Source organism: Acipenser ruthenus, chromosome 32 (assembly GCF_902713425.1).
Source record: "Acipenser ruthenus chromosome 32, fAciRut3.2 maternal haplotype, whole genome shotgun sequence".
Taxonomy (NCBI): domain Eukaryota; kingdom Metazoa; phylum Chordata; class Actinopteri; order Acipenseriformes; family Acipenseridae; genus Acipenser; species Acipenser ruthenus.
This window is the reverse complement of record NC_081220.1, coordinates 13,615,774-13,643,000: the sequence shown is the minus strand read 5'-3', so window position 1 is coordinate 13,643,000 and position 27,227 is coordinate 13,615,774. Positions and strand designations below refer to the sequence as shown.

Here is a 27,227-nt window from a genome sequence, read left to right as displayed (position 1 = left end):
AAATAAAGTCTGAAAACGTAAGATAATGTGTCGTCTCTCTCTCTCTCTCTCTCTCTCTCTCTCTCTCTCTCTCTCTCTCTCTCTCTCTCTCTCTCTCTCTCTCTCTCTCGTCTGTGTGTATGTGTCGTCTCTCTGTGTGTCTGTCTGTCTGTGTGTGTGTGTGTCCTCTGTCTGTGTGTGTGTGTGTGTCCTCTGTCTGTGTGTGTGTGTGCGTCCTGTGTGTGTGTGCGTCCTCTGTGTGTGTGTATCCTCTGTGTGTGTGTCTGTGTGTGTGTGTGCGTGTGTTCTCTCTCTCTCTCTCTCTCTCTCTCTCTCTCTCTCTCTCTCTCTCTCTCTCTGTGTGTGTACACAAATGTAAGATTTATACAGTACGGTTTACACTACTGTACAATAACATGCAGCCAGTTAGGATCACAGCAAGTTATATCTACAGTGACATGTTAGCAGTGCAATAGTGCAAGGATAGCGCATCAGCTGAGGATCCAGTAACGTGGTGCTGAGGTCAGGCGAGTCCAGCGCAGAGCAGGAGGGGAGGATCCAGAGATCTACAAGCGCAGTCTGAACTGGTAATGGGTGTTTTTATTTTACATACGATTTCCTCACACTGCAATTCAAGTTCAAGTCACAGCCTTGTAAAGTAAGGCAGAAGGACAGAGACTCTGGCTTTGGTACAGCATACTAATGCATGTATTGAAATAGCATTTTTTATTTATTTTTTTGTCATGGAAATATCGGGACAGTTGGCAGCCGCTGCACCTTTACGTAAAGCGACGCTGTTAACCCACGAAGTACCGAATTAATTTTTAATCATTAGAGTCCAGAATCGCCACGATTGGCCAAATCAGAAACCGGTCGGCCCCTGTCATTGGTTGAAAATGCCTCGCCTTGCTATTGGATGGGATGGAAGCCGAGCTAACGGTACAGACGAGAACGCTTCTCTGATTGGCCAGGAGTAACAGACAGGTGTGTGGGGAGGGTTGGCTCCCCGATCGGGTTGAGCACAACGGTTCTCGGCGCATGATTGGACCAAAGGGTCTCCCTGTTTGACGCCGATTGGCTGTTGGACGACGCGTGTCGAATATGATTGGTGGGGGCGGAGCGGGGGTCGCGGATGAGAGAGAGAGGGCGCACCCACACGGAGCGGGCTGGCGTTTTTAAAAACACGAAATTAAATAAAAAGGATAGCGGAACAGGTGAGGATTTTAAGGGTGTCTGTGTTAATTTTTATGATAGTTTAACGGCACGATATTAAACATGTACACTCCGGAGGCGACGTCATGTGCTGTCAATGTGTTTACATCATGCCCGGCAAGGTCACGCCGATATTGTTGAATTAATTATAATTTTACAACATTGTCGCCTTTCTCTGTGCATCGTAATCGCGAAAGTAAAACGCCACGCAATTTTGAGGCTAGTATACTGTACAGAAATTGTTTTATTGCACGCTGTCCGTCTGTGGTCCGACTTATAAGTGCAATTTATATAACAATTGCGTCTGTAAGCAAAACAAAACGAAACCAAAAACACACACGCCACCTCCTAAAACGATTGAAAATGTCTATAACGTGTAGTTTATCATTCGGATACAAAAAGTTAAATTACTTATTTTTTTCAATTCCAATTGCCAAAGGGATTTTTTTTTTAAGGAATCCTGTAATGAGATTTAAAAAAAAAAAAGTTAATTGAACTAACGGAAACTGCCGCCCTCAAACCCTGGACCACATACAGCTGAATGTTAAACTAGGCTTGCTACTGTATTAAGTGTGAAATCAGATTGCAAAGACCTGTCGTGTGTAGCACACACTTGTTGCGTAACCTGCCTGCGCCCTCACGTTCGGACCTGACGCATTCTCTGTGTCAAACTGCATCATCCTGTCTTGACTATGGATCCTCAGCTGATGCGCTATCCTTGCACTATCGCACTGCTAACATGTCACTGTAGATATAACTTGCTGTGATCCTAACTGGCTGCATCCTAGTTCATATTTTATTCTAGTAGTGTTATTATTATACAGAGCATCCTAGTTCATATTGTATTCTAGTAGTGTTATTATTATACACAGCATCCTAGTTCATATTGTATTCTAGTAGTGTTATTATTATACAGAGCATCCTAGTTCATATTGTATTCTAGTAGTGTTATTATTATACATAGCATCCTAGTTCATATTGTATTCTAGTAGTGTTATTATTATACACAGCATCCTAGTTCATATTGTATTCTAGTAGTGTTATTATTATACATAGCATCCTAGTTCATATTGGATTCTAGTAGTGTTATTATTATACATAGCATCCTAGTTCATATTGTATTCTAGTAGTGTTATTATTATACATAGCATCCTAGTTCATATTGGATTCTAGTAGTGTTATTATTATACATAGCATCCTAGTTCATATTGTATTCTAGCAGTGTTATTATTATACATAGCATCCTAGTTCAGATTGGATTCTAGTAGTGTTATTATTTTTAGTTATTGTTATTATTTATAGTAGTGTTATTATTTGCACCCCTGGCTTCACTGCCACACCCCTGGGACCCCCCCCCTGTGTTAAGTCTTGTTGATTTCCTGCTGTAGGTCCCACCTTGCCAGGGTGTTGAGGAAGATGTCAGCCGTGGGCGAGGCCTCGTGGCACAGCCTGACCACGGGGCAGAAGGTGGCTCTGGCCCTGGGGGTCCCTGCCAGCGCCACCATCGGATACATACTGTACCACCGATACAAGGGCAGCACAGGTACAGACAGCAGGGCTGCGAATGAGACTCCCATTGCACAGCAGTGTCACCCTTTCCAGGTTTTACTACCAGCTTGATCAGCCCCAGTGTGTCTAGGTAACAAGCTCAGGTGTGTCTTATTATTAAACTCCTAGTGAAACCAGGAATGGATCACACTGCTATGCAACAGGAGTCTTATTTCCATCTCTGTATTAAGTTTCTTTCACCGTCCTAGGTAAGACTTGTAATCAAATTTCATGCTGCATGAATTTATCAACCAGGGTTGGAGGTCAGTTCCAGTTTTGCCGTTCCAATTCAGGAGTGGAAATAACTGTGAGGTTTTGCAACTGATTGAAAGGGAACTGAACCCTGTTTTAGCGCTCCTATGAAGATGAGATACTGTTAACAGCACCGCTGCTGAATGTGTTTTATTAATGATTCGCTTTGCAGTCCTTTTAACTGTGTCGTGTGTTTTTAAACTCTTTTTGTAGGAGAGAAGCGCGTCGGAGACTTTGGGGAAGACTCCACGGGATCCAGGGTTACAATCCCGGCGGACGCGCTCCGGTCCATCGCCCGACGGAAAGGGTCTTTCCTGAAGCAGGTATTGTCAAAACGAGATGGATTGGGGTTCGAATCTGCTGTCCGCCTTCCCCGAGCATGTGTGGAACATCTGTCCAGTTCAGAGTCCGAGCTAGCGCTATGGCTACGGAGAGTGCAGAACGATGTCGGATTAAAAAAATGGCAAGCCATTAGCATAATGAAAATCCATTGCATTTATTATTAATTAATTAATTAATTAATTAATTAATTAATTAATTAATTAATTAAGACGCTCTTATCCAGGGCCACTTACAATTGTTACAAGATATCACATTATTTTTACATACAATTACCCATTTATACAGTTGGGTTTTTACTGGAGCAATCTAGGTAAAGTACCTTGCTCAAGGGTACAGCAGCAGTGTCCCCCCGATCTGGGATTGAACCCACGACCCTCCGGTCAAGAGTCCAGAGCCCTAACCACGACTCCACACTGCTGCCCTGTAATCTGGTGTACGAATAGACCCCTCCCCTCCCCTCCCCTCCCCTCCCCACTCCCTCGCACGCTGTGCCTCCTCTCGTACCCGAGTGACTGTGTGCTGCTGTTCTTGTCTCTGATCAGCTGCAGCAGCAGAGCGGGGCTCGGGTTGAGATCGAGGAGGAGGAGGAGGAGGACCGGACCTCCAGGACCTTCCTCCTCCTGGGCTCCCCGGAGCAGGTGAGCCGAGCTCGGGTCTCCATCGCCAGGCTGGTGTCCGAAAACCAGCAGGTCACCGTGAAGATGGAGGTGCCCAAGGCTGCAGTGGGGCGTATCATAGGTAAGGGGGTGGGGGTCAACGTTTTGGCCGTTTATTTGGGGGCGACTCACACAGGTGTTACAGGGCAGCGCAGGGTTACAGTGCAAGCTTCATATTTAAATACAGTGTAGTTTACAGCAAATGCAAATAATAACACTACTAGAATACAATATGAACTAGGATGCTATGTATAATAATAACACTACTAGAATACAATATGAACTAGGATGCTGTGTATAATAATAACACTACTAGAATCCAATATGAACTAGGATGCTATGTATAATAATAACACTACTAGAATACAATATGAACTAGGATGCTGTGTATAATAATAACACTACTAGAATCCAATATGAACTAGGATGCTATGTATAATAATAACACTACTAGAATACAATATGAACTAGGATGCTCTGTATAATAATAACACTACTAGAATACAATATGAACTAGGATGCTCTGTATAATAATAACACTGCTAGAATACAATATGAACTAGGAGGCAACAATTTAGGATTACAATTTATATGTACAGTGACAGATGATATGAGTTTAATAAGAGACACCTGAGCTTGTTACCTGTACACACTGTGGCTAATCAAGCATATATTAAAACCTGTAATGGGTGAAACTGCTATGCAACAGGAGTCTTATTTCCATATATACATACATACAAACATGGATGGGAATCAGACTCCTAATGCACAGCAGTGTCACCCATTCCAGGTTTTACTATGAGCTTGATCAGCCCCAGTGTGTCTAGCTAACAAGCTCAGGTGTGTTTTATTAAACTCTTAGTAAAACTAGGAATGGATCAAACCGCTGTGAAACGGGAGCCTTATTTCCATCCCTGTTGCTCTATAGACACATGATTTAAAAAAACAAACAAAAAAAAAACATATGAATATAATTTAGATCTTTCTTTTAACATCATGCAATCAAATAAACTACAAGACGATAATCACCAAAAAAAAGTGTTTCATGTTAGATTTCGAAATGTCACGTTTTTCAATTTGGTGTCAGTTTCTCTGTTAAGTAAACAGTGTGTAATTCAAAACGTTATTCCAGCAGGTTTCATTTGACTTTATGAAGCTAAATTAGTTAATTCTATAGAGGCGAAACTTTTGGCCAGAGCTGCAGGTATCTCTTAACACACCTAACCTTTTATTATTGAAGGTCGAAGGGGAGAGTCCATCAAAACACTCTGTCTAAACTCTGGGGCCCGCGTAAACTGCTCTGGAGAGAAGAGGAGCCACAGCCTGGGAGAGAAGGGGTTGATAACCATCACGGGGACCAGGAAAGAGGTGGAGACTGCCAAGGTGGGTCAGAGTGTTTTTTTAAATGGCATTTATTGATTTTTGTATTTGTCAGACGCCTTTATCCCAGGCGACTCACACAGGTGTTACAGGGCAGCGCAGGGTTACAATGCAAGCTTCATATTTAAATTAAGTCCAATTATAAAAGTTTTATAAAATTGCAATAGTAATAAACTTCTATAGTTTAATTGTAAAATTTGAAAATCAAAGATAAAAAGCTTACTGTTGGTTTCTAAGCTAACCGAATTGAGTTCACTTGGAAACTAACTGGCTGACTGCAAAAGGACTCTTCTGAACTGTCTGACTTTATACTTTTCACATTGCACTGAAACACAGAACCAAACTCGGTCCTTTTGCCCCAAACGGACTGAGACCGCCTCTTGAGAAGGACTCTGTTCGGTTTCGATTTTAAAAACGAACTCTGAAAAGGGACAGAGTCGATTTGGATCGTTCACACACACACACACACACACACGTGCTTCCAAAACTAACCAAACCTGCAACTCAGTTTGAAAAACTAACGGAGAGTGAATGCCCCCGAGTTAACACAGTTTCGTTCTGTAGGAGCTGATCATGGAGAAAGTTATCGAAGAGGAAGTCTTCCGGAAGAAGATTTTCCAGTCAACAGCCAAGAGGCAGCAGAGGAAGCAGCCGTCTCTGGGGCAGGGGCAGAGACAGGGGGAGAGGGAGGGAGACGCGGGGGCTGTGCTGGGGAACGGGACCCCCTCCTCAGCCAGGACACCCGAGTCCGTGCAGGAAGACCAGAGAACCACGGAACAGGATGATCAGGACCAGACAGACCAGCTAGAGTCACCCCAGGACATCGCCAAATTCGAAAGCAAGTAAACTATGAGGGGGAAAAAAAAAAAAGTATAACTTCAAAACTTTCTAACTTAGAAAGATTGTCTTGCCGGCTGTTCAGAGTTCAAGAATTTTTGTTGTGAAGCCGCTGTTTGTGAGTCAATTAAACTGACTTTGAATGAAAGCAGTTGAACTGTTGTGACAATTATGTCTTTAAAATATAAATTGCATTTTCTTGGAAGGAATTGAATTTAAAAATGAATGGGACATGGAATTGGGTTAAGTCTTACTGATGGAAATAAGACTCCTGTTGCATAGCAGTGTGATCCATTCCTGGTTTCCCTAGGAGTTTAATAATAAGACACACCTGAGCTTGTTGCCTAGACACACTGGGGCTGATCAAGCTCATAGTAAAACCTGGAATGGGTGACACTGCTGGCCATTAGGAGTCGTATTGCCATCCCTCAGTAACATCATAGTTGACCTACCACGACCTCGCACCTGTACTCCCCACAGTGTCTAGGTAACAAGCTCAGGTGTGTCTTATTATTAAACTCCTAGTGAAACCAGGAATGGATCACACTGCTATGCAACGGGAGTCTTATTTCCATCGCTGGCATAGCCGTTGTATTTCATATCAGATTCAGGTGTGTCTGATTTGAAGATCTTCTGCTGTAGCTCTCCCAGTTCTCAATTGGGACCCTCTTCCCCCACACCCCCACAGTTCCCAGTCCGGATCTCAGTTTCTCTCCGGATGAGCACCTGGAAGTGTACGTCTCTGCGTGCGAGAATCCCGGACACTTCTGGATTCAGATCCTGGGGGTGCGTTCCTTGCACCTGGACCAGCTGACTGGAGAGATGAGCCGCTTCTACTCCAGCTCGGGCCAGACGGTAACCCTCTCTGTGAAACTGTGAATGGGCCTTGATTAGCATTACTTAGTCATTCAGCAGACGCTTATTTTTTATCCAAAGCGATTTACAGAGACTAAGGGGGTGAACTATGCATCATCAACAACTGCTGCTGCTGCTGCTGCAGAGTCACTTCCAATAGGAGCTTGTTTTTTTAAATCTCATCCGAAGCTAATGAACTCTGGTCAGTTGAAAGCATTGAAATTGATTCTGGTAATGTTTTAGCACAAGGTAACTTTACAAAACTCCAAAGGAACTCGTTTTAAGTAGGCTTTTGTACCGAAATTTAAATACAAATGTGTGTGTAATATAGATACATGCACAGCTGTTGCCAACAGTTTTGCATCCCCCTATAGAATGAACTATAGCTTCATAAAGTGCAATGAAACCTGCTGAATAATGTCACATTAACATATTGAATTGCATACCAACGCTTTGTATAGTTTTCCCACATTCTTAACGAAAAACTGACAAGTGGAAAAATGTGACATTTTGAAATCCTGTACTGCTGTTATGGCTTCCCTCTGGTAGACTTTTGCGATGTCATTTATTTCGATTTACAGTCTCAATCCTAAAATTCTAGGTGATGCAAAACTCTTGGCCAGAGCTGTAGATTTTATATGGTCTGAAATTTGTACGGAAGTGAAAAATGTCCGCACCTCGGATTTCAAACGCACGAACAATCACGTTGATTTGGTACTCGATTGTAAAGATGAAGGAAGGACAGCTGGTCTTGCTTTTCAAATCCGCACGGCCGTGTTATTTGTGTTCATCCCAGGAGGAGGTACTGAACGTCGTGGCAGGCGATATCGTAGCCGCCCCTTACAGGCAGGAGGGATCCTGGCACAGAGCGAGGGTCCTGGGGTTCCTGGACAACGGGAATGTCGACGTCTACTACGTGGATTTCGGGGATAATGGGGAGATCCCTCCCGGCAGGATCCACTCCCTCAGGTGGGGAGGGGCGAGGGGGGAGTGGGAATGGGATTATTATTATTAGTTTATTTAGCAGACGCCTTTATCCAAGGCGACTTACAGAGACTAGGGTGTGTGAACTATGCATCAGCTGCAGAGTCACTTACAACTACATCTCAGCCGAAAGACGGAGCACAAGGAGGTTAAGTGACTTGCTCAGGGTCACACAATGAGTCAGTGGCTGAGGTGGGATTTGAACCGGGGACCTCCTGGTTACAAGCCCTTTTCTTTAACCACTGGACCACACAGCCTCCCTGTCCTGCAGCATCTCTGCTGGGGGTGTATATAGCTTACAGTTTGAAACACTAAATGTTTAAAAAGATCAAATTTTTTACAATTCTCCTTAAACCTTTTTTTTTTAATTTTTAGAAATTTGAAAAACAGTTTTTTGTGTTGAACTATGAGAATTAATTATTTATTTATTTATTTTCTTTCAGGAGTGACTTTTTAAGCTTGCCGTTCCAAGCCATCGAATGCAGCCTGGCTGGAATCTGCCCAGCCGGTGAGTGGAAAGCTCTCCTAAAGCAGCTGCATGTTAGATGGCGTTGCCGGGTATAGAAACTCAGCTTCTCTTCTGTCCCGCCTCCTTGAGAGTTTGTCTTTTATTTTTTTTGATCCTCACCCAATCGCAAGCGGAGATGGGAGTCGATTCCTGGTTTTTTTTCCAATTCCTTATAAAATTAACTTAGAAGGAATTGATATTCGAGAGACGTTAAGAATCGTTGAGATTGATTGATTGACTGCTTCTTTCATTCGGAGCCAGTTTCATTGTTGAAATTGATCAGCGACCTGTCGGAATTGGAATTGGCAATTGCCCCCCATCCTGATCACAACGAGGTGCGTCACATGACAGCCTAGAGCCAATCACGTTGGTGCTTACGTCATCGTTGACAATTAGAGAGGCTACAAAGATGGTTTGCCGTAGAATTAATTCTGTGATCAGTGGACACTCGGACTCTCTTTACAGACTCTGTTACAGAGTTAAACACCCAACGCTGGTCCTGCAGCCAGTACCAAGCTTCAGAGCTCCCCCCCCGTTCTGTTACATCATTGAAATGACCCACCTGAACAGGCTGTCTTACTTTTTCATTTCAAAGCAGAAGCGAATCCTCTTTATTCATGTAAACGCAGTCAGTGATACAGCCCTGCCCGGCGTTTAAATACTTTTCGTGATCGCTTTTTAATACAGATGAGTCTCTTATTAACGCGCCGCGATCTCGTTTGCATGTTTCTGCTTGTCGATTGAAAAATGAAAGGCTTGGATGAATTTTTTTTTTAAAAAAGCCCATTTAGTTGTGTCACAGAAACCCGTAAATTTAAATATTAACGCATTTCTCGGTGTGCGATTTTGAGAGACACGACAGGCTTACCAGGGATCAGTTTGAATTCTTAAAGGAGAGTAGAAAAGTCTGGGGTGGGGGGACGGTGATGGACGGATGGACAGTGGGGGACAGACAAACGGAAGCCTTGCTGATCTGCGATGACGCAGTAAGGAGAGTAACAGCCAGCGCGTGTCTCTTCGTTTTCAGCCGAGGCCTGGACCGAGGAAGCTCTCGATGAGTTTGACCGGCTGACCTACTGTGCGGAGTGGAAGCCCCTCCTGGCCAAACTGTGCAGCTACTTCCAGACCGGCATGACCACGTGGCCCAACGTCCGGCTGTACGACCACAGCAACGGGAAGGTGAGCCAAGCTCGGTCCTTCAGCTTCTGTCCCTGGTCGAATGACCAGTGGCAGCCTGGGAATTGGCTTACGCTCTGATTGCATGAGCTGTTGAAGGATTTTCTTGGGGGGGTGGGGTTGGGTGGGGGGGTGGGGTCTTCGTTCAAAATGCAGGCCCTTTTAATCACTGTGTAGTTATCTGTCACGCTACAGCAGCGGCCAACAGTGAATTAAGTAATTTTGCTTCATAAAGTGCTGGATAATGTTAACATATTGAATTGCACACCACCGCTTTGTAGTTTTCCATATGCTTAACGAAACACGTGACATTTTAAAAATGTGATATTTTGAAATCTGAATATTACTGTACTACTATTATGGCTTCCTTCCGGTAGTACTTTCAGTTTGATATAGAGAGCGTTTTTTGTCAGTGAAATCTTTGTCAAACAAAAACATCGCCTCACAACGAGACGTTTTCAAAGCCTCGACTCCAGTCTTTTTAATCGACTCCTACTTTTTTGAAGGAGACAAAACATCTGTCGATTTTTTAACAAAACTAGAAGCGAACAGCTAAGTTCTGGATCTCAGGTCAGTCTGTGATCGTTATGATGTGACGATGCAGCCGCAGAATGTGTGAATCTGTGAATTCCGCGGGAGATTCCGCAATTTCCAAGGAATTCCGTGATCCACAGATTTGACTTTTAGTAAGTTGGTATGTGATTGTTTATAATGCTGTCCTTAGCAAAATCCCAAATCCTCTTAATACATACCTCTAGTGGTATCTATAAGATCTCAGGCTGTTCTAAGTTTCTCAGTTCCTAAAGTTCGTGTGAAATTTGGGTAAAAAAAAAAAAGCCTCTACTGCTGTCTCTCTGCCTCTCCCGCACCTCTCTAACCCTGACCCTGACTCTCATAGCTGCCCTCCTCCCCTAGTTCAGTTCAGAGCGGTCCGGTTCACCCCCACCACCCCGTGTTCTTCTCCCCCAGAACCTGGACATCGGCGAAGAACTGATCCGATTGGGCCATGCCGTCCGGAACCAGAAAAAAGGTGCCGGAGATGGGACCGGCCCAACGGAGAAGGGTGACTCCAACCCAGTGTCACTGCAGAAGATGCTGGTGAGATTATTATTATTATTATTATTATTATTATTACTTGGTCATTTAGCAGAGGCTTTTATCCAAAGCGACTTAGACTAGGGGGTGAACTCTGCATCATCAACAACTGCTGCTGCTGCAGAGTCGCTTCCAATAGGACCTCGTTTGTTTGACGTCTCATCCGAAGGACGGAGCACAAGGAGGTTCAGTGACTTGCTCAGGGTCACAGTGAGTCAGTGGCTGAGCTGGGATTTGAACCCGGGACCTCCTGGTATCAAGCCCCGTTCTTGAACTACTGGACCAGCAAGGCCTCCTGGTTGTTTACAATATGTGTGTGTCGTACTGGCGTTGGCGTGAAGGAGATGCCAGCTTCCAGTTCGGCTCAGGAGAATTGAATCTTGTCTAGGTAAAGTCAACCCGAGACACGACTTCAGATTGAGCACAGAGAGAACAAGAGGGTGTGAAATGGAAGCCGAGTAGAGTTTAAAACAGAAGGTAGAAAAACTTTTCTACAGAGAGACAGAGAGTGAGCGAGCGAGAGACAGAGAGTGAGCGAGCGAGAGACAGAGAGCGAGAGAGCGAGATATTCTGTGCTTTTAAAGAATGGTGCTAACCAGGGACAAGCCTTGGTGGGCTGAACGGCCTTTTTTCTTGTTCCCAAACCTTTTCTTATGTTTTTTTATTTGTTTGTTTGTTTAGGATGATGTCACAGGAGCAACCTCGGAGCTGAGTTTGTCCTGCCTCAGCCTGGCCTCAGGTAACGACTTCTTTTGTAAAACCTTTTATACCTGAAGGGATTATCATCCGATTTTAAAACAGGGCTGTCAAAAGCCAGCCCTTCCAGTTCTGGTCTTTGTTCCAACCCTGTTCTCAACCAATGAAAACCTCCATCCAGACCCTGAAGTCTGTCATGATCTCATTTTACCTGTTAAACAAAAACCTGGAGTGGAATCGCCCACCAGGATCGGGATTGATTGGACACCCCTGGATTATATGAAAGGCAAAACCAGTTTGGTTCAAGACATGTGGGGCATCAAATTCAAACACCAAAGCTAGTTCCGACTGTCTGCTGGTATTGTTGCTTTAGCACGAGGTAACTTAACTTAAAACGGAGTAGGCTTTTGTACTGAAACATAAATACGTGTGTGTGTGTGTGTGTGTGTGTTTTCTATATAACTAGGTGGGTGTCTTATTTAAATTCCTGGCATTTGCATGTTTATTAATGAGCCGCTTCTGTCAAGGCGTTCCGGAGCGAGGCTGGGTGTCGGAACGGTTGGGGCTGCAGCGCGGAGGGGACCCCGCGGAGGTGATGCGCTGCGACGTGGAGCGTCCGGTCTCCCCCCTCCTCCTCCGCCCCCCCTCCTCCCCCTGCAGCCTGGACTCTGCGGGCTGCTTCTCTGTCTCCGCCGGCGAGCTCACAGACGTCTCGGGAGAGCTTCTGTCCCCCGACTTGAACGCAGGGATCCAGCCAACATCTTTCAGTTCCTCCCCCGCCGAAACTGAGCTGCGTTCGGCAAGCCTGCCGCCCTGCGAAGCAACCGTAGGCAACGCAACTTCCACGCCTACCGCTGCAGGCAAGACCCTTAAAGACAGGCAGGCAGCAGCAGCAGCAGCAGCAGCAGCAGCGAGCGACCGCGCCCCAGACAGATCACTACCACCACCGCCCTGCCTAGGAGAGAAACCGGACAGCGAAATGGAGCCCCTCCTCTCCCCCGTGGAGCTTGTGACGTCCCGGCTGGGGTCGGTGACCCTATCCGACGAAGTCTTCGCCGGTTCCAGCCGCTCGGGATCCACCAGCTCCGCCCCGGAAACCGCATCGGGGTCCCCCTTGAGCGGGGCCTCCTTCACGGGCGACAGCAGCCTCTACTCCCCCAGGGGTTGTTTCTATTTCGCGTCGACCTCGGAGGATTCCTCTTCTCTGTCGTCGTCATCGTCTTCTTCTTTTTCCTCCTCTTCCTCTTCTTCCTCACCCAGCAGTGCTTCCGTTTCGGCAGAGAAGAGCATGATCCTCATCGACTCAAGCTGTGTGAGCCCGAAGGAGCAGGAGAGCCTGGGAGAGGAGGAGCAGGAGAGCCGGGGGGAGTTGGAGGTGACCAGGGAGGCTTCGGGGGCAGTAGGAGAGGAGGAGGAGGAGGAGGAAGAGGCCCTGGACTTCCTAGCCAGGGCGTTGCTGGAGCAGAAACTTGGCGTCTCTCAGTGGGACGAGACCTACGATGCCTCCAGACTGGACTTCCTCTCCTCCGGGGAGATGGAGCTCGCTAGCGGGGAAATCCCAGGAGCTCCGGACAGGAATTTCCTGGAGGAAAAGGAGGAGGCGAGGTTTTTCAAGTCCGTCTCTCGGAAGGAAACGCTTACAAAGAAGAAGTCGACGCTCCGTCTGCCAAGGGAGGAGGACGTCTGTGACCTCACGAAGGACGATGGTGAGGGGGACAGGTTTGACGGCGAAGGGAAAGACCGTCGCGATGTCCCGTTTGAGGGACAGGACGCCCGTGACCGTGCTAAGGAGGAGGAGGATGAGAAAGAAGACCTGATTGATATCGCAATGGGGTTCGGGACCGGTGAGGTCATAGACCTGCCAGAAGAGGGCGACGTCACACGGGGGCAGCGTGACACCTACGACCTCGCGGATGGAAAAGGAGGCGGGTTCGACAGAGCGGGACGTTTTGGAACGGCCCTTGTTGACCCCGCTGGGAAAAAACTAGCGGATCCCGTCAACGAAGACGAAACGTTTCAAACCCCCGGAGCCGAGAGAGAGAGGGAGGGGGCTGGTGAGGAAAACCCCGACGAAGAACAGAGAAGCTCCGACCTCGCAAAGGAAGACGGCGACCTCGTGAGAGAGCTGGGGTTCACTTCTGACAACGCTTCGGACGAGCGAGACTCCAGCGACCGAACGCAGGAAAGAGAAGACGGCGGCCATCGCGGAGCGAGAGAATTGGGGACGGCCTCTGAACTGAAACCGGAAGACTCGCACCGGATTGTTACCCCTTTCGGCAAAGATGAGGGAATGAGCTTGGCTATCCAGGATCGGCAAAGATTTGGTAGCACCGAAACCTTCTGGAGGGGCGATCCAGGTGTGGTGAGCACTGGCACTCTCTCTCGTTTGCTCACTCACTCACACAAACGCGTCATCCACTCTGGTGTTGGGTGGGAGACTGGCCAGATCACTGGGTTTCTATGAAATGATTATTTTTGGATTATTGTCTATGGCAGTGTAACTAGAACTGAAGAGCAAGTAATCAGCTTCCAAAAACCCTTTACTTTTATTAGTTTTATTATTATTATTATTATTACTATTATTATTTTCTTTTAGAAGCGGCCTCAATTTCAGGGAGCGGTGACGATGTCCTTGATGATGACTCAGTGTGAGGCACAGAAACAAGGTAGCGTTTTATTTTTTATTTGAATTCATTTTTTCAAACGCAGCAGCGCAGGGTTTCCCAAGCCCAGTCCTGGGGGGACCCCCTGTGTGTGTCTGCTGGTTTTCATTCCAAATTAGATCTCAATTACTGAACCCTTAAATTTAACTGAATTTGCTTTTAATTAGACCTTTTTTAGTTGGAGGGGAAAGTGGGTTGGGAACCTGTGTGTGAAATTTCTTCCGTTTTTAAACTTTCTCTGTTTTAGGACCATGATGAAAATCAGCTGCTGTCTGGAGAGGGACCAGCCAACAACAGAGATGCTGAACTTGCTGCTAAAAGTGTATTAATGCTGAAGCCAAAGGGGTGGAAATGAGACTCATATTGCACAGCAGCTGCACCCACACAGTGTGCATAGGCAAGCTCAGGTGTGTCTGATTAAACTCACAGTAAAACCAGGAATGGATCAAACTGCTGTGCAACAGGAGTCTTATTTTGGAATATACGGGTTTGTGCCAACGGACAGTATTATAAAATCTTGTGTGTTGTTTTTTTTTGGTCAAACATTAATGGGAATTAATAATTGTATGATTAATCGACACAGCATGAAAGGGGAGGGTGGATTTTTTCCTCGAAGTGTTTTTTTTACTCGGATGTTTATTACACAGTTATTGTTGTGATTTATTTTTCTAGTTTAGTAAATACTTGTAAAAAATCCTTTACATCTGGACGGCCCAGCCCTGTTTTTTTTCCTGTGCATTTAAAATCACTTCCAGCCTAAAGCAAATAGTTTCATAGTTTACAGCTCTGGCCAAAAGGTTTGCATCACCAAGAATTTTAGGATTTAAATAATAATTTAAAAAAAAACTACATGATCATAATTTAGATCTTATTTAACATCAAGTAATCCCAAAAATTATAAAGCGCTATTGCTACCGGAAGCCATAATAGCAGTACAGTATTTCATGTTAGATTTTGAAATGTCACGTTTTTCAATTGTCAGTTTTTCATTAAGTATATGGAAAGCTATACAAAGCAGAGGTGTGCAATTCAATATGTTAACATTATTGAGCAGGTTTCACTCGACTCTATGAAGCAACATTAGTTCATTCTGTAGGGGGATGCAAACACTTTGACCTCAGCTGGACAGCCGGTAACGCTGCTGTGAAATTAACCCATCGTTTGCTCGGGCTTCTTTCATGTATTTTCGGGTCGGGTCAATTGATGTTGAACAGACTGCAGCCAATGAAAGGGAGAGATGTTTCTATATCCCTGATTACTGAGCGGAGATTGAAATTCTCACACCCAGAGGTTTTCATGCAGGTTGGTATATATAAAGGATATCTATGACCTATCTGGGGGTGTTATAATACATTTGCATTGTATATAATTTAATTTGATCAAATTAATTTACAGGGTGGGGCTCAACAGACACATTGTTAGTTTTATGGCAGCATTTTCTCAAGTTGTCCTCTTTATTATTCCAAACGTGTCTGCATGACTCAGATGAGCTTTGACCTCTTGCATCTCGTGTGTTTAAAATTACCGTAAAAAGAAAGAAAATTGCCTTTTGTCGCGTGACTTTTGGAGCCCTCCCCGCGTTGTCCTGTATAACCCGTTCCTCGTTCTCTGAATCGGTTCCCCATTGCTCTTGTTTGTGTATTTAAAATACTGTTCCTGACATTTAACAAAAATATATATTCTTGTGTTCAAAAATATATAATGTATTGAATAAAATATTTATGTTCAAATTTAAAACATAAAACAAACTATGGTGTCTTTTTTTTTGGGGGGGGGGGGGAGTTGAGACATAGAAACCTAAATAAAACGTTGCAAGCTTTTGTACACTTTTGTCTAAGGCCTAGAAATACAGTGCTGTCCCCTGTAAGGCAAAACATAATCATTTTGTTTTGTTTTTGTTTAAATCAATACCAGTTAGATCTACCAGTCTCTGTGCCTCAAGCCTGCCCTGGACTGGAGGGAGCACCCTTTCTCTTAGGGGGGGTGAGGGAGGGAGGGAGGGAGCAGTTCAGTCTCCGTGCCTCAAGCCTGCCCTGGACTGGAGGGAGCACCCTTTCTCTTAGGGGGGGTGAGGGAGGGAGGGAGGGAGCAGTTCAGTCTCTGTGCCTGAAGCCTGCCCTGGACTGGAGGGAGCACCCTTTCTCTTAGGGAGGTGAAGAAAGGAGAGAGCAGTTCAGTTTCCATGCCTCAATAAACTAAAATAGTGCCCGCAACGCTATAAATGTAGCATTGCTATGTAAGCATTCATTTGTATTAATATATATATATATTTTTTAACTTATTTTATTTACCATGTTGTAAACAAACAACTGTTCAAATAAACACGGAGGGCTGACACGTAGAAAAAAACGTTATCTTAAAACGATTTCAATGGTTAGTTACTGTCTAATTAACTCGTAGAAAACTGCTCTTAGATTGCTTTAATGAACATATGTTAGTTCTGTCAGGCACCTTTCAGGACACACTGTTGTGGCGGGGTCCTTTCAACCCAGCGTCCCTCCGCATGTGTGATCCAGCCCCGTCGCAGAGTTGCTGTGCACCCTTGGTGTGTGTCAGAAACTGAGTTTGAACCGGGCTGGTTTGAAACCAGAACCGCAGGCTTGTGAACGACCGGGTCGGCACATCGAAACCCCGCTTAGACAGGGAGAGAAATCAAGCGTGTTCGGCGAGATGTGGGGTCGTTGCGTCTTTCAAGGGGTAATACGAGAACTAAACCAGGCGTCTGCCGGGCATGTGAAGAGCTTTTCAATCACAGCATGCAGGGTAAGTCAACGAGCACGATTATATCGCAATTATAAAGGCTACAGAGTGCACAGGTCAGTTGTGTTGTTATCGTTAGTCTTAAAGATGTGACTGTGCAACAAGATAACTACTCCCAAGTCTGCTGCGATCGCGTCTGCCCCTGGAGCTAAACATTACAAATTAAAGTGAGCTAAAATATTAACTTCTTAAGTTAGCAATCGTAATTTCTTTAAAAAAAAAAAACAGAAAACAAATCTTGCAGAGTCCGTGTTAAGGTGCTGTGGTTCCGTCAGTTTTGCTGGCAGTAGACGCCACGTAATGGTTAGTCTGTCTGTCTCTCTCTCTTCCCCTCTCTGCAGGGCACGGTGAAGGTGCAGCGCTGGTGGCAGGTTCCTCTCTCGCAGGAAGGCAGAGACCCGAAGCTGCACCCGCGGAGACACCGAGTGTACCGGCTGGTGGAGGACAGCAAGCACAGCCCCAGAGAGAAGCTGGAACTCATTCTCACACAGACCGTGGCCAGTGAGTGACACCTGCCAGTCCCACACGAAACCAGTCACTTGAGTCTAGATTTTACGAGCCTCCCCAGAAAGAGTCGTCAACACAGAACCTCAACAGAAGTTAAAATATTCAGGTCGATTTCCCAAAACACCTGTGTGCTAAAAACACGTGTTTCTTTCGAAACTGCACGTTTGAGACCCGTGTCGTCTTGTAAATGAAAGACAGGTGGAGAAAGGACAGGCATCTGCTTAATGACAGAAGTGTGAAAGGGGGAAAATTAAGTAATAAGTAATGTTTTTGTGGGCTACAGGGCTGGAAGTAAGACTCCTATTGCACAGCAGTGTCACCCATTCCAGGTTTTACTACCAGCTTGATTAGCCCCAGTATAGGTAACAAGCTCAGGTGTGTCTTATTATTAAACTCGCTGTAAAACCAGGAATGGATCCAACCGCTGTGCAACAGGAGTCTTACTCCCATCACTGATCTTACCAGCTTCTCGTTAACGGAATAATGGATTTACTCGCTCCTAATCGCCTCTCAACCCCAAGGGTTAAACTTATTAATTAAACTTCCATTCATGATCTCATTTTACCTGCTAAACCTCCTGGAGTGGAGTGGCCCTTCAGGTCTGTGTTTAGGCACCTCTGTTCTAAGGACTGTGAATCTTTCATCCAGCGCTGTAGGCGTGCGTGCGAGCGATGCTGCTGCGGTTCTGCCATGCTGTGTTTGTGTCTCTCAGAGCTGGGCGGTCGAGGGGACACGGTCTCTGTGAAGAAATCTCTCGGGAGGAACAAGCTGCTCCCGGAGGGGCTGGCCGTCTACGCCTCCCCTGAAAACAAGCAGCGTTTCGAGGAGGAGAGGAGGGTGAGTGAGCTTCTACTTCCTCCCAGAAACTCGGGTCCCAGGGGCAACGAAACCTTTCCGCAGCGCAGAGACAACAGCAGGAATGGGACTCCTATTGCATAGCAGTTTCATCCACTCCAGGTTTTGCTGGGAGCTTGATTAGCTTCTAGGATGGGTAACAAGCTCAGGGGTGTCTGATTATTAAACTCGCTGCAAAACCAGGAATGGATCCAGCAGCTGTGCAACGGGGATTTTTGGAGTTCTGAAGTGGTCTTGTTCTGATGCTGTCAACAGATGCTGAGAGAGGGGAAGCCAGAGGAGAGGGTGCAGACCAGGACTGGAGAATTGGTGAGTGAATTTGGGGGCAATTCATTTTATTTTCAATTCCATTTTAAAATCAGTTCCTGCGAAGGAATTGGAATCGCTGCTGGAGCGACCTAACAAGCGTCACGACTGTTCAACTGCTTTCGTTCGAAGCCAGTTTAATTGACTTCAGTTGGAGTCGCGTGTTGCTGCTGAACACCGTCTTGTGTGTTTTTCTTTCCAGACGGTGGCGTTCTTGAAACAGTGCCACCTGGAGGTGGGGATGAAGAATAACGTCAAGTATGAATTGACCAAGGACATCGTTTGCCGGACTCTGCTCAGAAAGGTCTGTGAATCGAATTGATAACCATTTTAAAAAAAAAAACAAGCCTGTCTATTTATTTCCAGTAAAGTGCTGCGCCTCACCCTTATATATGTGTACTGAAGGATATCCTAAAGATAGTGATTCGTTCAATTGTAACCCAGCTCCTGTACCTTGACTCAGTGGGTAGGCTCTGATGCTAATTGTGAAGTCAGAACTGTGATATTTATTAGTCGCTAATGAGATGGAAGCTAAAGTTTAAACATTTAGATAGAATTTAAAGTCTACTGCTAATTTTTTTTACTTAAATTTTCTCTTTAACTATATCGTCACGGTAACGTATTCTAATTGCGTGAAACTACAAATGCCTAAACAACGCAGTAAAATACAGCTTCTATTCTGAGTAAAAAAAAATAAAAACTATAGAGAAATGATTTTTATACTAAGTTAGTTAATGTTATTATTATTATTATTATTATTATTATTTATTTTGCAGACTTCTTTATCCCAGGCGACTCACACAGGTGTTACAGGGCAGCACAGGGTTACAACGCAAGCTTCATATTTAAATACAGTGTAGTTTACAGTAAGTGCAAATAATAACACTACTAGAATACAATATGAACTAGGATGCTATGTATAATAATAACACTACTAGAATACAATATGAACTAGGATGCTCTGTATAATAATAACACTACTAGAATACAATATGAACTAGGATGCTATGTATAATAATAACACTACTAGAATACAATATGAACTAGGATGCTATGTATAATAATAACACTGCTAGAATCCAATATGAACTAGGATGCTATGTATAATAATAACACTACTAGAATACAATATGAACTAGGATGCTATGTATAATAATAACACTACTAGAATACAATATGAACTAGGATGCTATGTATAATAATAACACTACTAGAATACAATATGAACTAGGATGCAGCCAGTTAGGATCACAGCAAGTTAGATCTACAGTGACATGTTAGCAGTGCAATAGTGCAAGGATAGCGCATCAGCTGAGGATCCAGTAACGTGGTGCTGAGGTCAGACGAGTCCAGCGCAGAGCAGGAGGGGTGGAGCATTAAACGTGGGCAATAGTCCAATAATGAATGAATGAATGAATTAAACAGCAATGGATACATCGCGTTGCTGTCAGGGTGTCAGGAGAGTGGAGGTGTGCCAGGGTCTTTAGAGAAGGGACAGGTGAAGCTGCAGTCTGACTGACTGTCTGTCTGTCTGTCTGTCTGTCTGTCTGTCTTTCCAGCTGGCTGTCTGTGTTCCGCTTCATGCCCTGACCCTGCCAGAGGAGCCAATCACGAGGTGGGGGGAGTACTGGTGCGAGGTCACGGTAGGTCAACGCCGATGTCGCTCTGAGGATGGAAATAAGACTCCCGTTGCAAAGCGTTTTCAGCCATTCCAGGGTTTGCTAGGAGCTTGATTAGCCCCAGGTTGTGTGTGTGTGTGTGTGTGTGTGTGTGTGTGTGTGTGTGCGTGCGTGCGTGCGTGCGTGCGTGCGTGCGTGCGTGCGTGCGCGTGCGCGTGCGCGTGCGCGTGCGTGCGTGTGTGTGTATAGATAACAAGCTCAAGTTGCAGGTGTGCAATAGTGCAATAATTGACGAGCGCAAGAATGAATTAAACCATGTTTGCGTCTCCTCCTAAACCAGGTGAACGGAATCGACACGGTCCGCATCCCCATGTCCGTGGTGAACTTCGAGAAGCCCAAAACCCGGAGGTACAAGCGCTGGCTGGAGCAGAACCCAACCGGAACCGGAACCTGGGACACAGAGTCCGCCGATCCCGAGAAAGAAGACTCGTGAACAGGCTGGCGCTCTGACGTCGGCGCGCCGTATTTATTCGTAACTCTTTGTAACGTTCAAATCCCCTCCCGTTTTATTAAATCTGCCCCCCCACCCTTACTCTTCGCTTATTTTGTTTTCACTGAAGAAAATGCTGTTTTTTGTTGTTGTGTTTCTTGTGTCCGCTAGGGGGCAGCGTTCTGTTAAAATGAGCTTCTCACAACGGCGCTGTCGGCGAGTCAATTAAACTGGCTTCGAGTGAAAGCGGTTGAACAACCGTGACAATTGTTAGGTTTCTAAAATATCAATTCCGATTCCTTCGAAGGAATTGGAAATGGATTTTAATTGGAAGAAACAGGAGATGACCGCGGCTGTGCTAGGGGGTAGGTTAGCTGTACTGATAAGACTTGACCGCTGTATTGAGACCACAGGGGCCAGGGAAGGAAATAAGACTCCCGTTGCATAGCAGTGTGATCCATTCCTGGTTTAATATTAAGACACACCTGAGCTTGTTAGTTAGACACACTCATCAAGCTGGTAGTAAAACCTGGAATGGGTGACGCTGCTGTGCAACAGGAGTCTTATTCCCTGGGGATGCCTTGGTTTTTAAAGTGGTGATTGAAAAATAAACTAGTTATGAAGTTATTATTATTATTTATTTCTTAGCAGACGCCCTTATCCAGGGCGACTTACAATCGTAAGCAAATACATTTCAAGTGTTACAATACAAGTAATACAATAAGAGCAAGAAATACAATAACTTTTGTTCAAGTAAAGTACAAGTGTGACAAACCACAATTCAATAATACAGCAGATAATAGTGATAGTTACATCAGGATATGATTAAATAGTGATAGTTACATCAGGAAATGATTAAATACAAAATACTACAGGTTAAACACTTGGCAGATTACAGTATTCTGAAGTACAGGATTAAATGCAGTAAAATAGGGGGCAGATAAGAGCAAAATAAAGCATATTTAAATGAAGGGTGATAGTGTCCCAGGATACAAACAGAGGAGTTCTACAGGTGCTGTTTGAAGAGGTGAGTCTTGAGGAGGCGCTGGAATGTGGTCAGGGACTGGGCAGTCCTGACATCTGTAGGAAGGTCGTTCCACCACTGCGGAGCAAGGGTGGAGAAGGAGCGGGCTCTGGAGGCAGGGGAGCGTAGCGGAGGTAGAGCCAGTCTTCTAGTGCAGGCGGAGTGGAGAGGTCGAGTTGGGGGTGTAGGGAGAGATGAGGGTCTGGAGTGAATCTAAACAAAATAAAAATAATAATACTAATACAGCAGAACCTCAGACTTACAAACACTTTGGGGGCGAGGCTATTTGTAAGTGTGTAACTCTGAAAATGAGTGTTCGATGGTTTTAATAAATGCGCTCACCTGCTCTGAGCACCCGCGGGCTTTGAAACTGTATAAAAAATAAATGAAGTTGTGTATTAATCCGTATCACCGCGATATTATTTGTTTTGTTAAATGAGGTTATATCATAAGCTTTAAAAGTTTTGAAACACGGCCCCAGGAAGTCTCCGGTTCAAATCGTGGCTTGCTCACTCATTGACTCACTGTGTGTGACTCTGAGCAAGTCTCTTAACCTCTTTGTGCTCCGTCTTTCGGGTGAGACGTAGTTGTAAGTGACTCTGCAGCTGATGCATAGTTCACACACCCTAGTCTCTGAGTCACCTTAGATAAATACATTATTATTAATAATAATAGTAATAATAATAATAATAATAGTTGTAAGCATGGCGGATCATTTTAATTTCGTCTGAAAGTGAGGTGTTCTGTTGAGCGGTCAGTTCCTCAGTGTGGTGTCAATAACTGTGAGGTTCTATCATACGCTAGTTAAGATACACTAAAAAAAGAAAAAAAAACATATTTAAACTAAATATCGATTTAATACAACTATTTGTAGATGTATTGTAGTGTATATTTACAGTATTGTTAAAGGTACATCATTTTAAAAAGTATTTTACACGAACATTAACCAATTCTTACCGTAATTAAAAAGAAAAGTCAATGATAAAATACCGTTTTGTTTTATTTTTTCCAGTTTAACTGGTATTTAGACCCCTGACCTTTAACACAACGGCTATCATTGTGAAATAACTGGCGTCCCGACTCTGGCCGTTATATTTCCTGGTGTGTGTGTGTGTGTGTTTGTAAGTGTGTGTGTGTGTGTGTGTGTGTGTGTGTGTGTGTGTGTGTGTGTGTGTGTGTGTGTGCGTGTGCGTGTGCGTGTGCGTGTGCGTGTGTGTGTTCTCAATGTGCTGAGCAGACGTTTTGAGATACAAGGAGTGGTAATATTTAGAAAACACGTGAATAACGACCCAAAATAGCGGAAATAACGCGCTGATTTCTCTTAAACGAAACTGGGGCTACCAAAACATGTTGCGAAACCTGTTAAGTTAAAAATAAATACAGAATACTAGTAGTGTCAGGAACAGCGGTACTTCCGGAGACAGTGTGTCGGGTCAGTTCTTTCAAAACCGGACGGCGCTTTTGAAATCTCTACTACATAAACAAGTTACGACTGAACTGCTCCCTCCCTCCCATCCTCCCTTCCTCACCCCCCTGAGAGGAAGGGTGCTCCCTCCAGTCAAGGGCAGGCTTGAGGCACGGAGACTGAACTGCTCCCTCCCTCCCTCCCTCCCTCACCTCCCTAAGAGAAAGGGTGCTCCCTCCAGTCCAGGGCAGGCTTGAGGCTCGGAGACTGAACTGCTCCCTCCCTCCCTCCCTCCCTCACCCCCCTGAGAGAAAGGGGGATCCCTCCAGTCCAGGGCAGGCTTGAGGCACGGAGACTGAACTGCTCCCTCCCTCCCTCCCTCACCACCCCTAAGAGAAAGGGTGCTCCCTCCAGTCCAGGGCAGGCTTGAGGCACTGAGACTGAACTGCTCCCTCCCTCTCTCCCTCACCCCCTGAGAGAAAGGGTGCTCCCTCCAGTCCAGGGCAGGCTTGAGGCTCGGAGACTGAACTGCTCCCTCCCTCCCTCACCCCCCTAAGAGAAAGGGTGCTCCCTCCAGTCCAGGGCAGGCTTGAGGCATTAATGGAAATAAAATTGGCTGTCTATTATTATTATTATTATTATTATTATTATTATTATTATTATTATTATTATTAAAACAGATTTAGAAAAGGTTAGAAATTATCATTTTTTAAAATTTGTATTTATCAAACCCGCGTTTTACCGAATTGAATATTTTATAAACACTTGTGTTTCGCAACACCGGTTATGCGTTCGAATCAGAGGGGGCCGAGTATTATACCTATCGGCTAAACTATTAAACAACAACCAGACGTCTCTCCCTGCCCCTTTAAAAGCGCTCCTCCTAACTCCACGTGAGGTGTGTAGACTTCTTCATCAGTATAGAGACGGCGAGCTTGCACACGCACATTCCTCGGCGAGTTACTCATCTTCCCTATATATAGAGAGTGTAAAGTGAATTGCAACGCCTCTGACGGGGCTCCGCTGCAAGTTTCTCCAAGACAGTGTTGTTGCTTTGGCATTTTTCATTAGCAACACTTCCTTAGGAGAATAAGTGCGCCAGAACAATGCTGTCTTTGCAGGAGTGTGTCCGGCTCGGAGCGTTAGAGGTATGCAATCTCCCTATGAGATCCGGACCGTGTCGACGTTTTATAGTTTCATCTGAATAATAATAATAATTTAAAAAAACAACAAAAAAAAACCAACGACTGAAAATCGCCAAGAGAAAATATAATCTGGACTGAAAGCTGCCGATTGCTGTGTTGGTAAGTAAAGGGAGTTTTAACTGTTATCTCGCCTTGAAACTGAAATAAGGGTAGATTTTATTTTAACTAAGTTTTTACACAAACCCGTATAGAGCTATTAATTTGTCACATACTTTTGACTTTATTTATTTATTTATTTATGTATTTATTTTGTGTATTTAACCTCATCGTTTTCCAACAATAAATTCGATTTATATAACGCGTTTTATATCGTGCGAGGCGCTTGGGACCGGAGGGCTGCTGTTCGTCAGTCAGAAACGTCCTTCACTCTGAAAATGAGTTTTCACTGTTTTTAATAAAATGTGCTCAGCACGCCCTTCAATCTGGCGACTAACACAAGGACGCGGCACAGCAATGCAAAACGCACCGTGTTGTGGTTTGAACCGTACTTGATGACGAGCTGAATTGAATTTACTATTCAAATTTTAAAACGCGGATTTAAACGCCCAGGGAAATCTGACGTAGCGCTTGTTTTTCAACTGATTTTAACCCACAATGTTTTTTGAACTTGCACTGTCTTAGAAAGTTTTTTTTTTAGCAAAATTGCCCGTGTTTTGAAATCTTCCACGCCTCTGTCTGCTGTTGATCATTTTTGCCTTGCAAATCGGTTTTGCGAGACATCAGTTTTTTAAGCTCGGCTGTCTTTCATCTTCATCATATCGCTGCCCAGTCCTTTAAAACAATATTTGCTATGTTGGTGTGTTTGTTTTTGTCAATTGAAAGTGTCACACGTTTGCGTTTCTCACCAGTTCGATACCGTTTCAGTGGAGCAGGTTTATCTTGCGATATTATACCCTGGATTGCGGTTCACAAGGTTGATTGATTTCTCATTTTCCAGCCACAGCCGGATTAGGGGGAAGGGAGAGTCTTCACTTTTCCTAAATCAATAAAACAGACTGTGTAACCAGAGACTCGCTCCGGCCCTCGCCAGTTTCACTCCCCGGAGCGGTGAATGGATTTCAGGATGCAGTCGTTTATATGTAGCTGTCTAATTAAACAGCGATGGTTTTGCTGGAATCGGTGCTATAGGGCAGTTGCTGTTGATGTATACAGTACTGTGTGCTTTAGAAACGTTTCCCGATGCAAAAGGTTTTTCAAATTGGAAAATGATAATTGAGAAACATAACGATCACAAAATAAGCGGTTCACATGGTTTGGTAGCTGTGTTGATGAATTCTACTGTATATTTCCGTATTATTAAAAGGTACATTATTTTTTACGATAATTTAAAAAATATTAAAATATTTTTTACCGTAAAAAATGTTTGTTTTTGTTTGACAGTGTAGTCTGTTTGTTTATGATGTTAGTAACAGACTGGCCACGAACGTGGATCAGCCTTACGATATCTCTACAAAATGCGTGTGGAAAGAAATCATTAAAATCGAAATGACTGTTATCTACAAGAACAGGGCAAACGTCACACCACTTTTTAAAAGCAAGCGACCCTCTAAAATTCAGAATCAGAACAGACGAACAAGGATATAGTTTTAGAAGTATTATTATTATTATTATTATTATTATTATTATTATTATTATTATTATTATTATTATTATTATTATTTTATTTATCAGACGCCTTTATCCAAGGCGACTTACAGAGACTAGGGTGTGTGAACTATGCATCAGCTGCAGAGTCACTTACAACTACGTCTCACCCGAAAGACGGAGCACAAGGAGGTGAAGTGACTTGCTCAGGGTCACACAGTGAGTCAGTGGCTGGGGTGGGATTTGAACCGGGGACCTCCTGGTTACAAGCCCTTTTCTTTAACCACTGGACCACACTATTTAACCACTGGACCACAATATTATTATTATTATTATTATTATTATTATTATTATTATTATTATTATTATTATTATTATTATTATTATTATTATTATTATTATTATTATTTATTTCTTAGCAGACGCCCTTATCCAGGGCGACTTACAATCGTAAGCAAATACATTTCAAGTGTTACAATACAAGTAATACAATAAGAGCAAGAAATACAATAACTTTTGTTCAAGCAAAGTACAAGTGTGACAAACCACAATTCAATAATACAGCAGATAATAGTGATAGTTACATCAGGATATGATTAAATAGTGATAGTTACATCAGGATGTGATTAAATACAAAGTACTACAGGTTAAACACTTGGCAGATTACAGTATTCTGAAGTACAGGATTAAATGCAGTAAAATAGGGGGCAGATAAGAGCAAAATAAAGCACATTTAAATGAAGGGTGATAGTGTCCCAGGATACAAACAGAGGAGTTCTACAGGTGCTGTTTGAAGACCCCATTGCACCTAAGGGGTTAAATCTCCTTGTGCAGACAAACGTGGTCAAAAAAAAATAAAGGTGAAATCTATAGAAAAGTAAAACCCAAATAAATAAAACACATGGAATCAGATTACACAGAGACGCTCTGTACAGGAACGGTGCTACATGCAACCAACACTTTGAATGTGGAAAAGATGAGTCAATATCAGCGTCGATCGCGAATGCACAAGCATAGCTGCGTTATTGTCATCGACGTGACCGAATGACGTCATCAGCGTATCAAAAACTCGTTTTCATTTTTCAGGCAATATCGACTATTCTTCTAAAGGACGTTTTTTTTTTTCAAGTTGGGGTTTAAATCACGTGGCTGTTGCTACAGGGAAGGCGAGACTGGCACCGCTTTGTTGAAACCTTAAAAAACCACGCAAGACGTCATGTGTTAGTACTGGGAGTCCTGACTCCTAGAGTCTAGACTTGTCTGGTTCACTTGCTTCTCAAACCCAGCGC

General features: G+C 44.2%; 3 protein-coding genes across 5 annotated transcripts in view; all 3 read left to right on the top strand.

The window, feature by feature from the left end:
- The first annotated feature begins 1,060 nt into the window (after positions 1–1,060).
- tdrkh (tudor and KH domain containing) lies at positions 1,061–15,929 on the top strand. Of its 3 annotated transcripts, none has more exons than XM_059006012.1 (15): positions 1,061–1,193; positions 2,580–2,734; positions 3,205–3,314; positions 3,876–4,071; positions 5,230–5,372; positions 5,934–6,207; positions 6,895–7,061; positions 7,858–8,030; positions 8,489–8,553; positions 9,581–9,732; positions 10,699–10,827; positions 11,506–11,563; positions 12,048–13,877; positions 14,117–14,186; positions 14,431–15,929. In XM_059006012.1, the coding sequence occupies exons 2-14, from the start codon at positions 2,608–2,610 to the stop codon at positions 14,170–14,172; spliced, it is 3,480 nt and encodes a 1,159-aa protein (XP_058861995.1). In that variant the 5' UTR covers positions 1,061–1,193; positions 2,580–2,607; the 3' UTR covers positions 14,173–14,186; positions 14,431–15,929. The 3 variants fall into 3 exon arrangements, with proteins under 3 accessions (XP_058861995.1, XP_058861994.1, XP_058861996.1); XM_059006011.1 differs by having other exon boundaries at positions 12,048–13,882; XM_059006013.1 differs by lacking the exon at positions 12,048–13,877 and having other exon boundaries at positions 1,062–1,193; positions 14,431–15,924.
- A 701-nt stretch (positions 15,930–16,630) lies between these two features.
- LOC117395625 (large ribosomal subunit protein bL9m) lies at positions 16,631–20,822 on the top strand. Its single transcript, XM_033994637.3, has 7 exons — positions 16,631–16,946; positions 17,285–17,444; positions 18,163–18,287; positions 18,561–18,614; positions 18,814–18,915; positions 20,171–20,254; positions 20,571–20,822. The coding sequence occupies exons 1-7, from the start codon at positions 16,854–16,856 to the stop codon at positions 20,721–20,723; spliced, it is 771 nt and encodes a 256-aa protein (XP_033850528.3). The 5' UTR covers positions 16,631–16,853; the 3' UTR covers positions 20,724–20,822.
- Positions 20,823–24,048: 3,226 nt separating this feature from the next.
- Positions 24,049–27,227, top strand: part of LOC117965134 (toll-like receptor 2) — an 11,762-nt gene continuing 8,583 nt past the window's right edge. The window contains exon 1 of the mRNA XM_034910085.2: positions 24,049–24,453. The gene's annotated coding sequence lies outside the window, so the exon portion shown is untranslated. The remainder of the gene's footprint in view (positions 24,454–27,227) is intronic.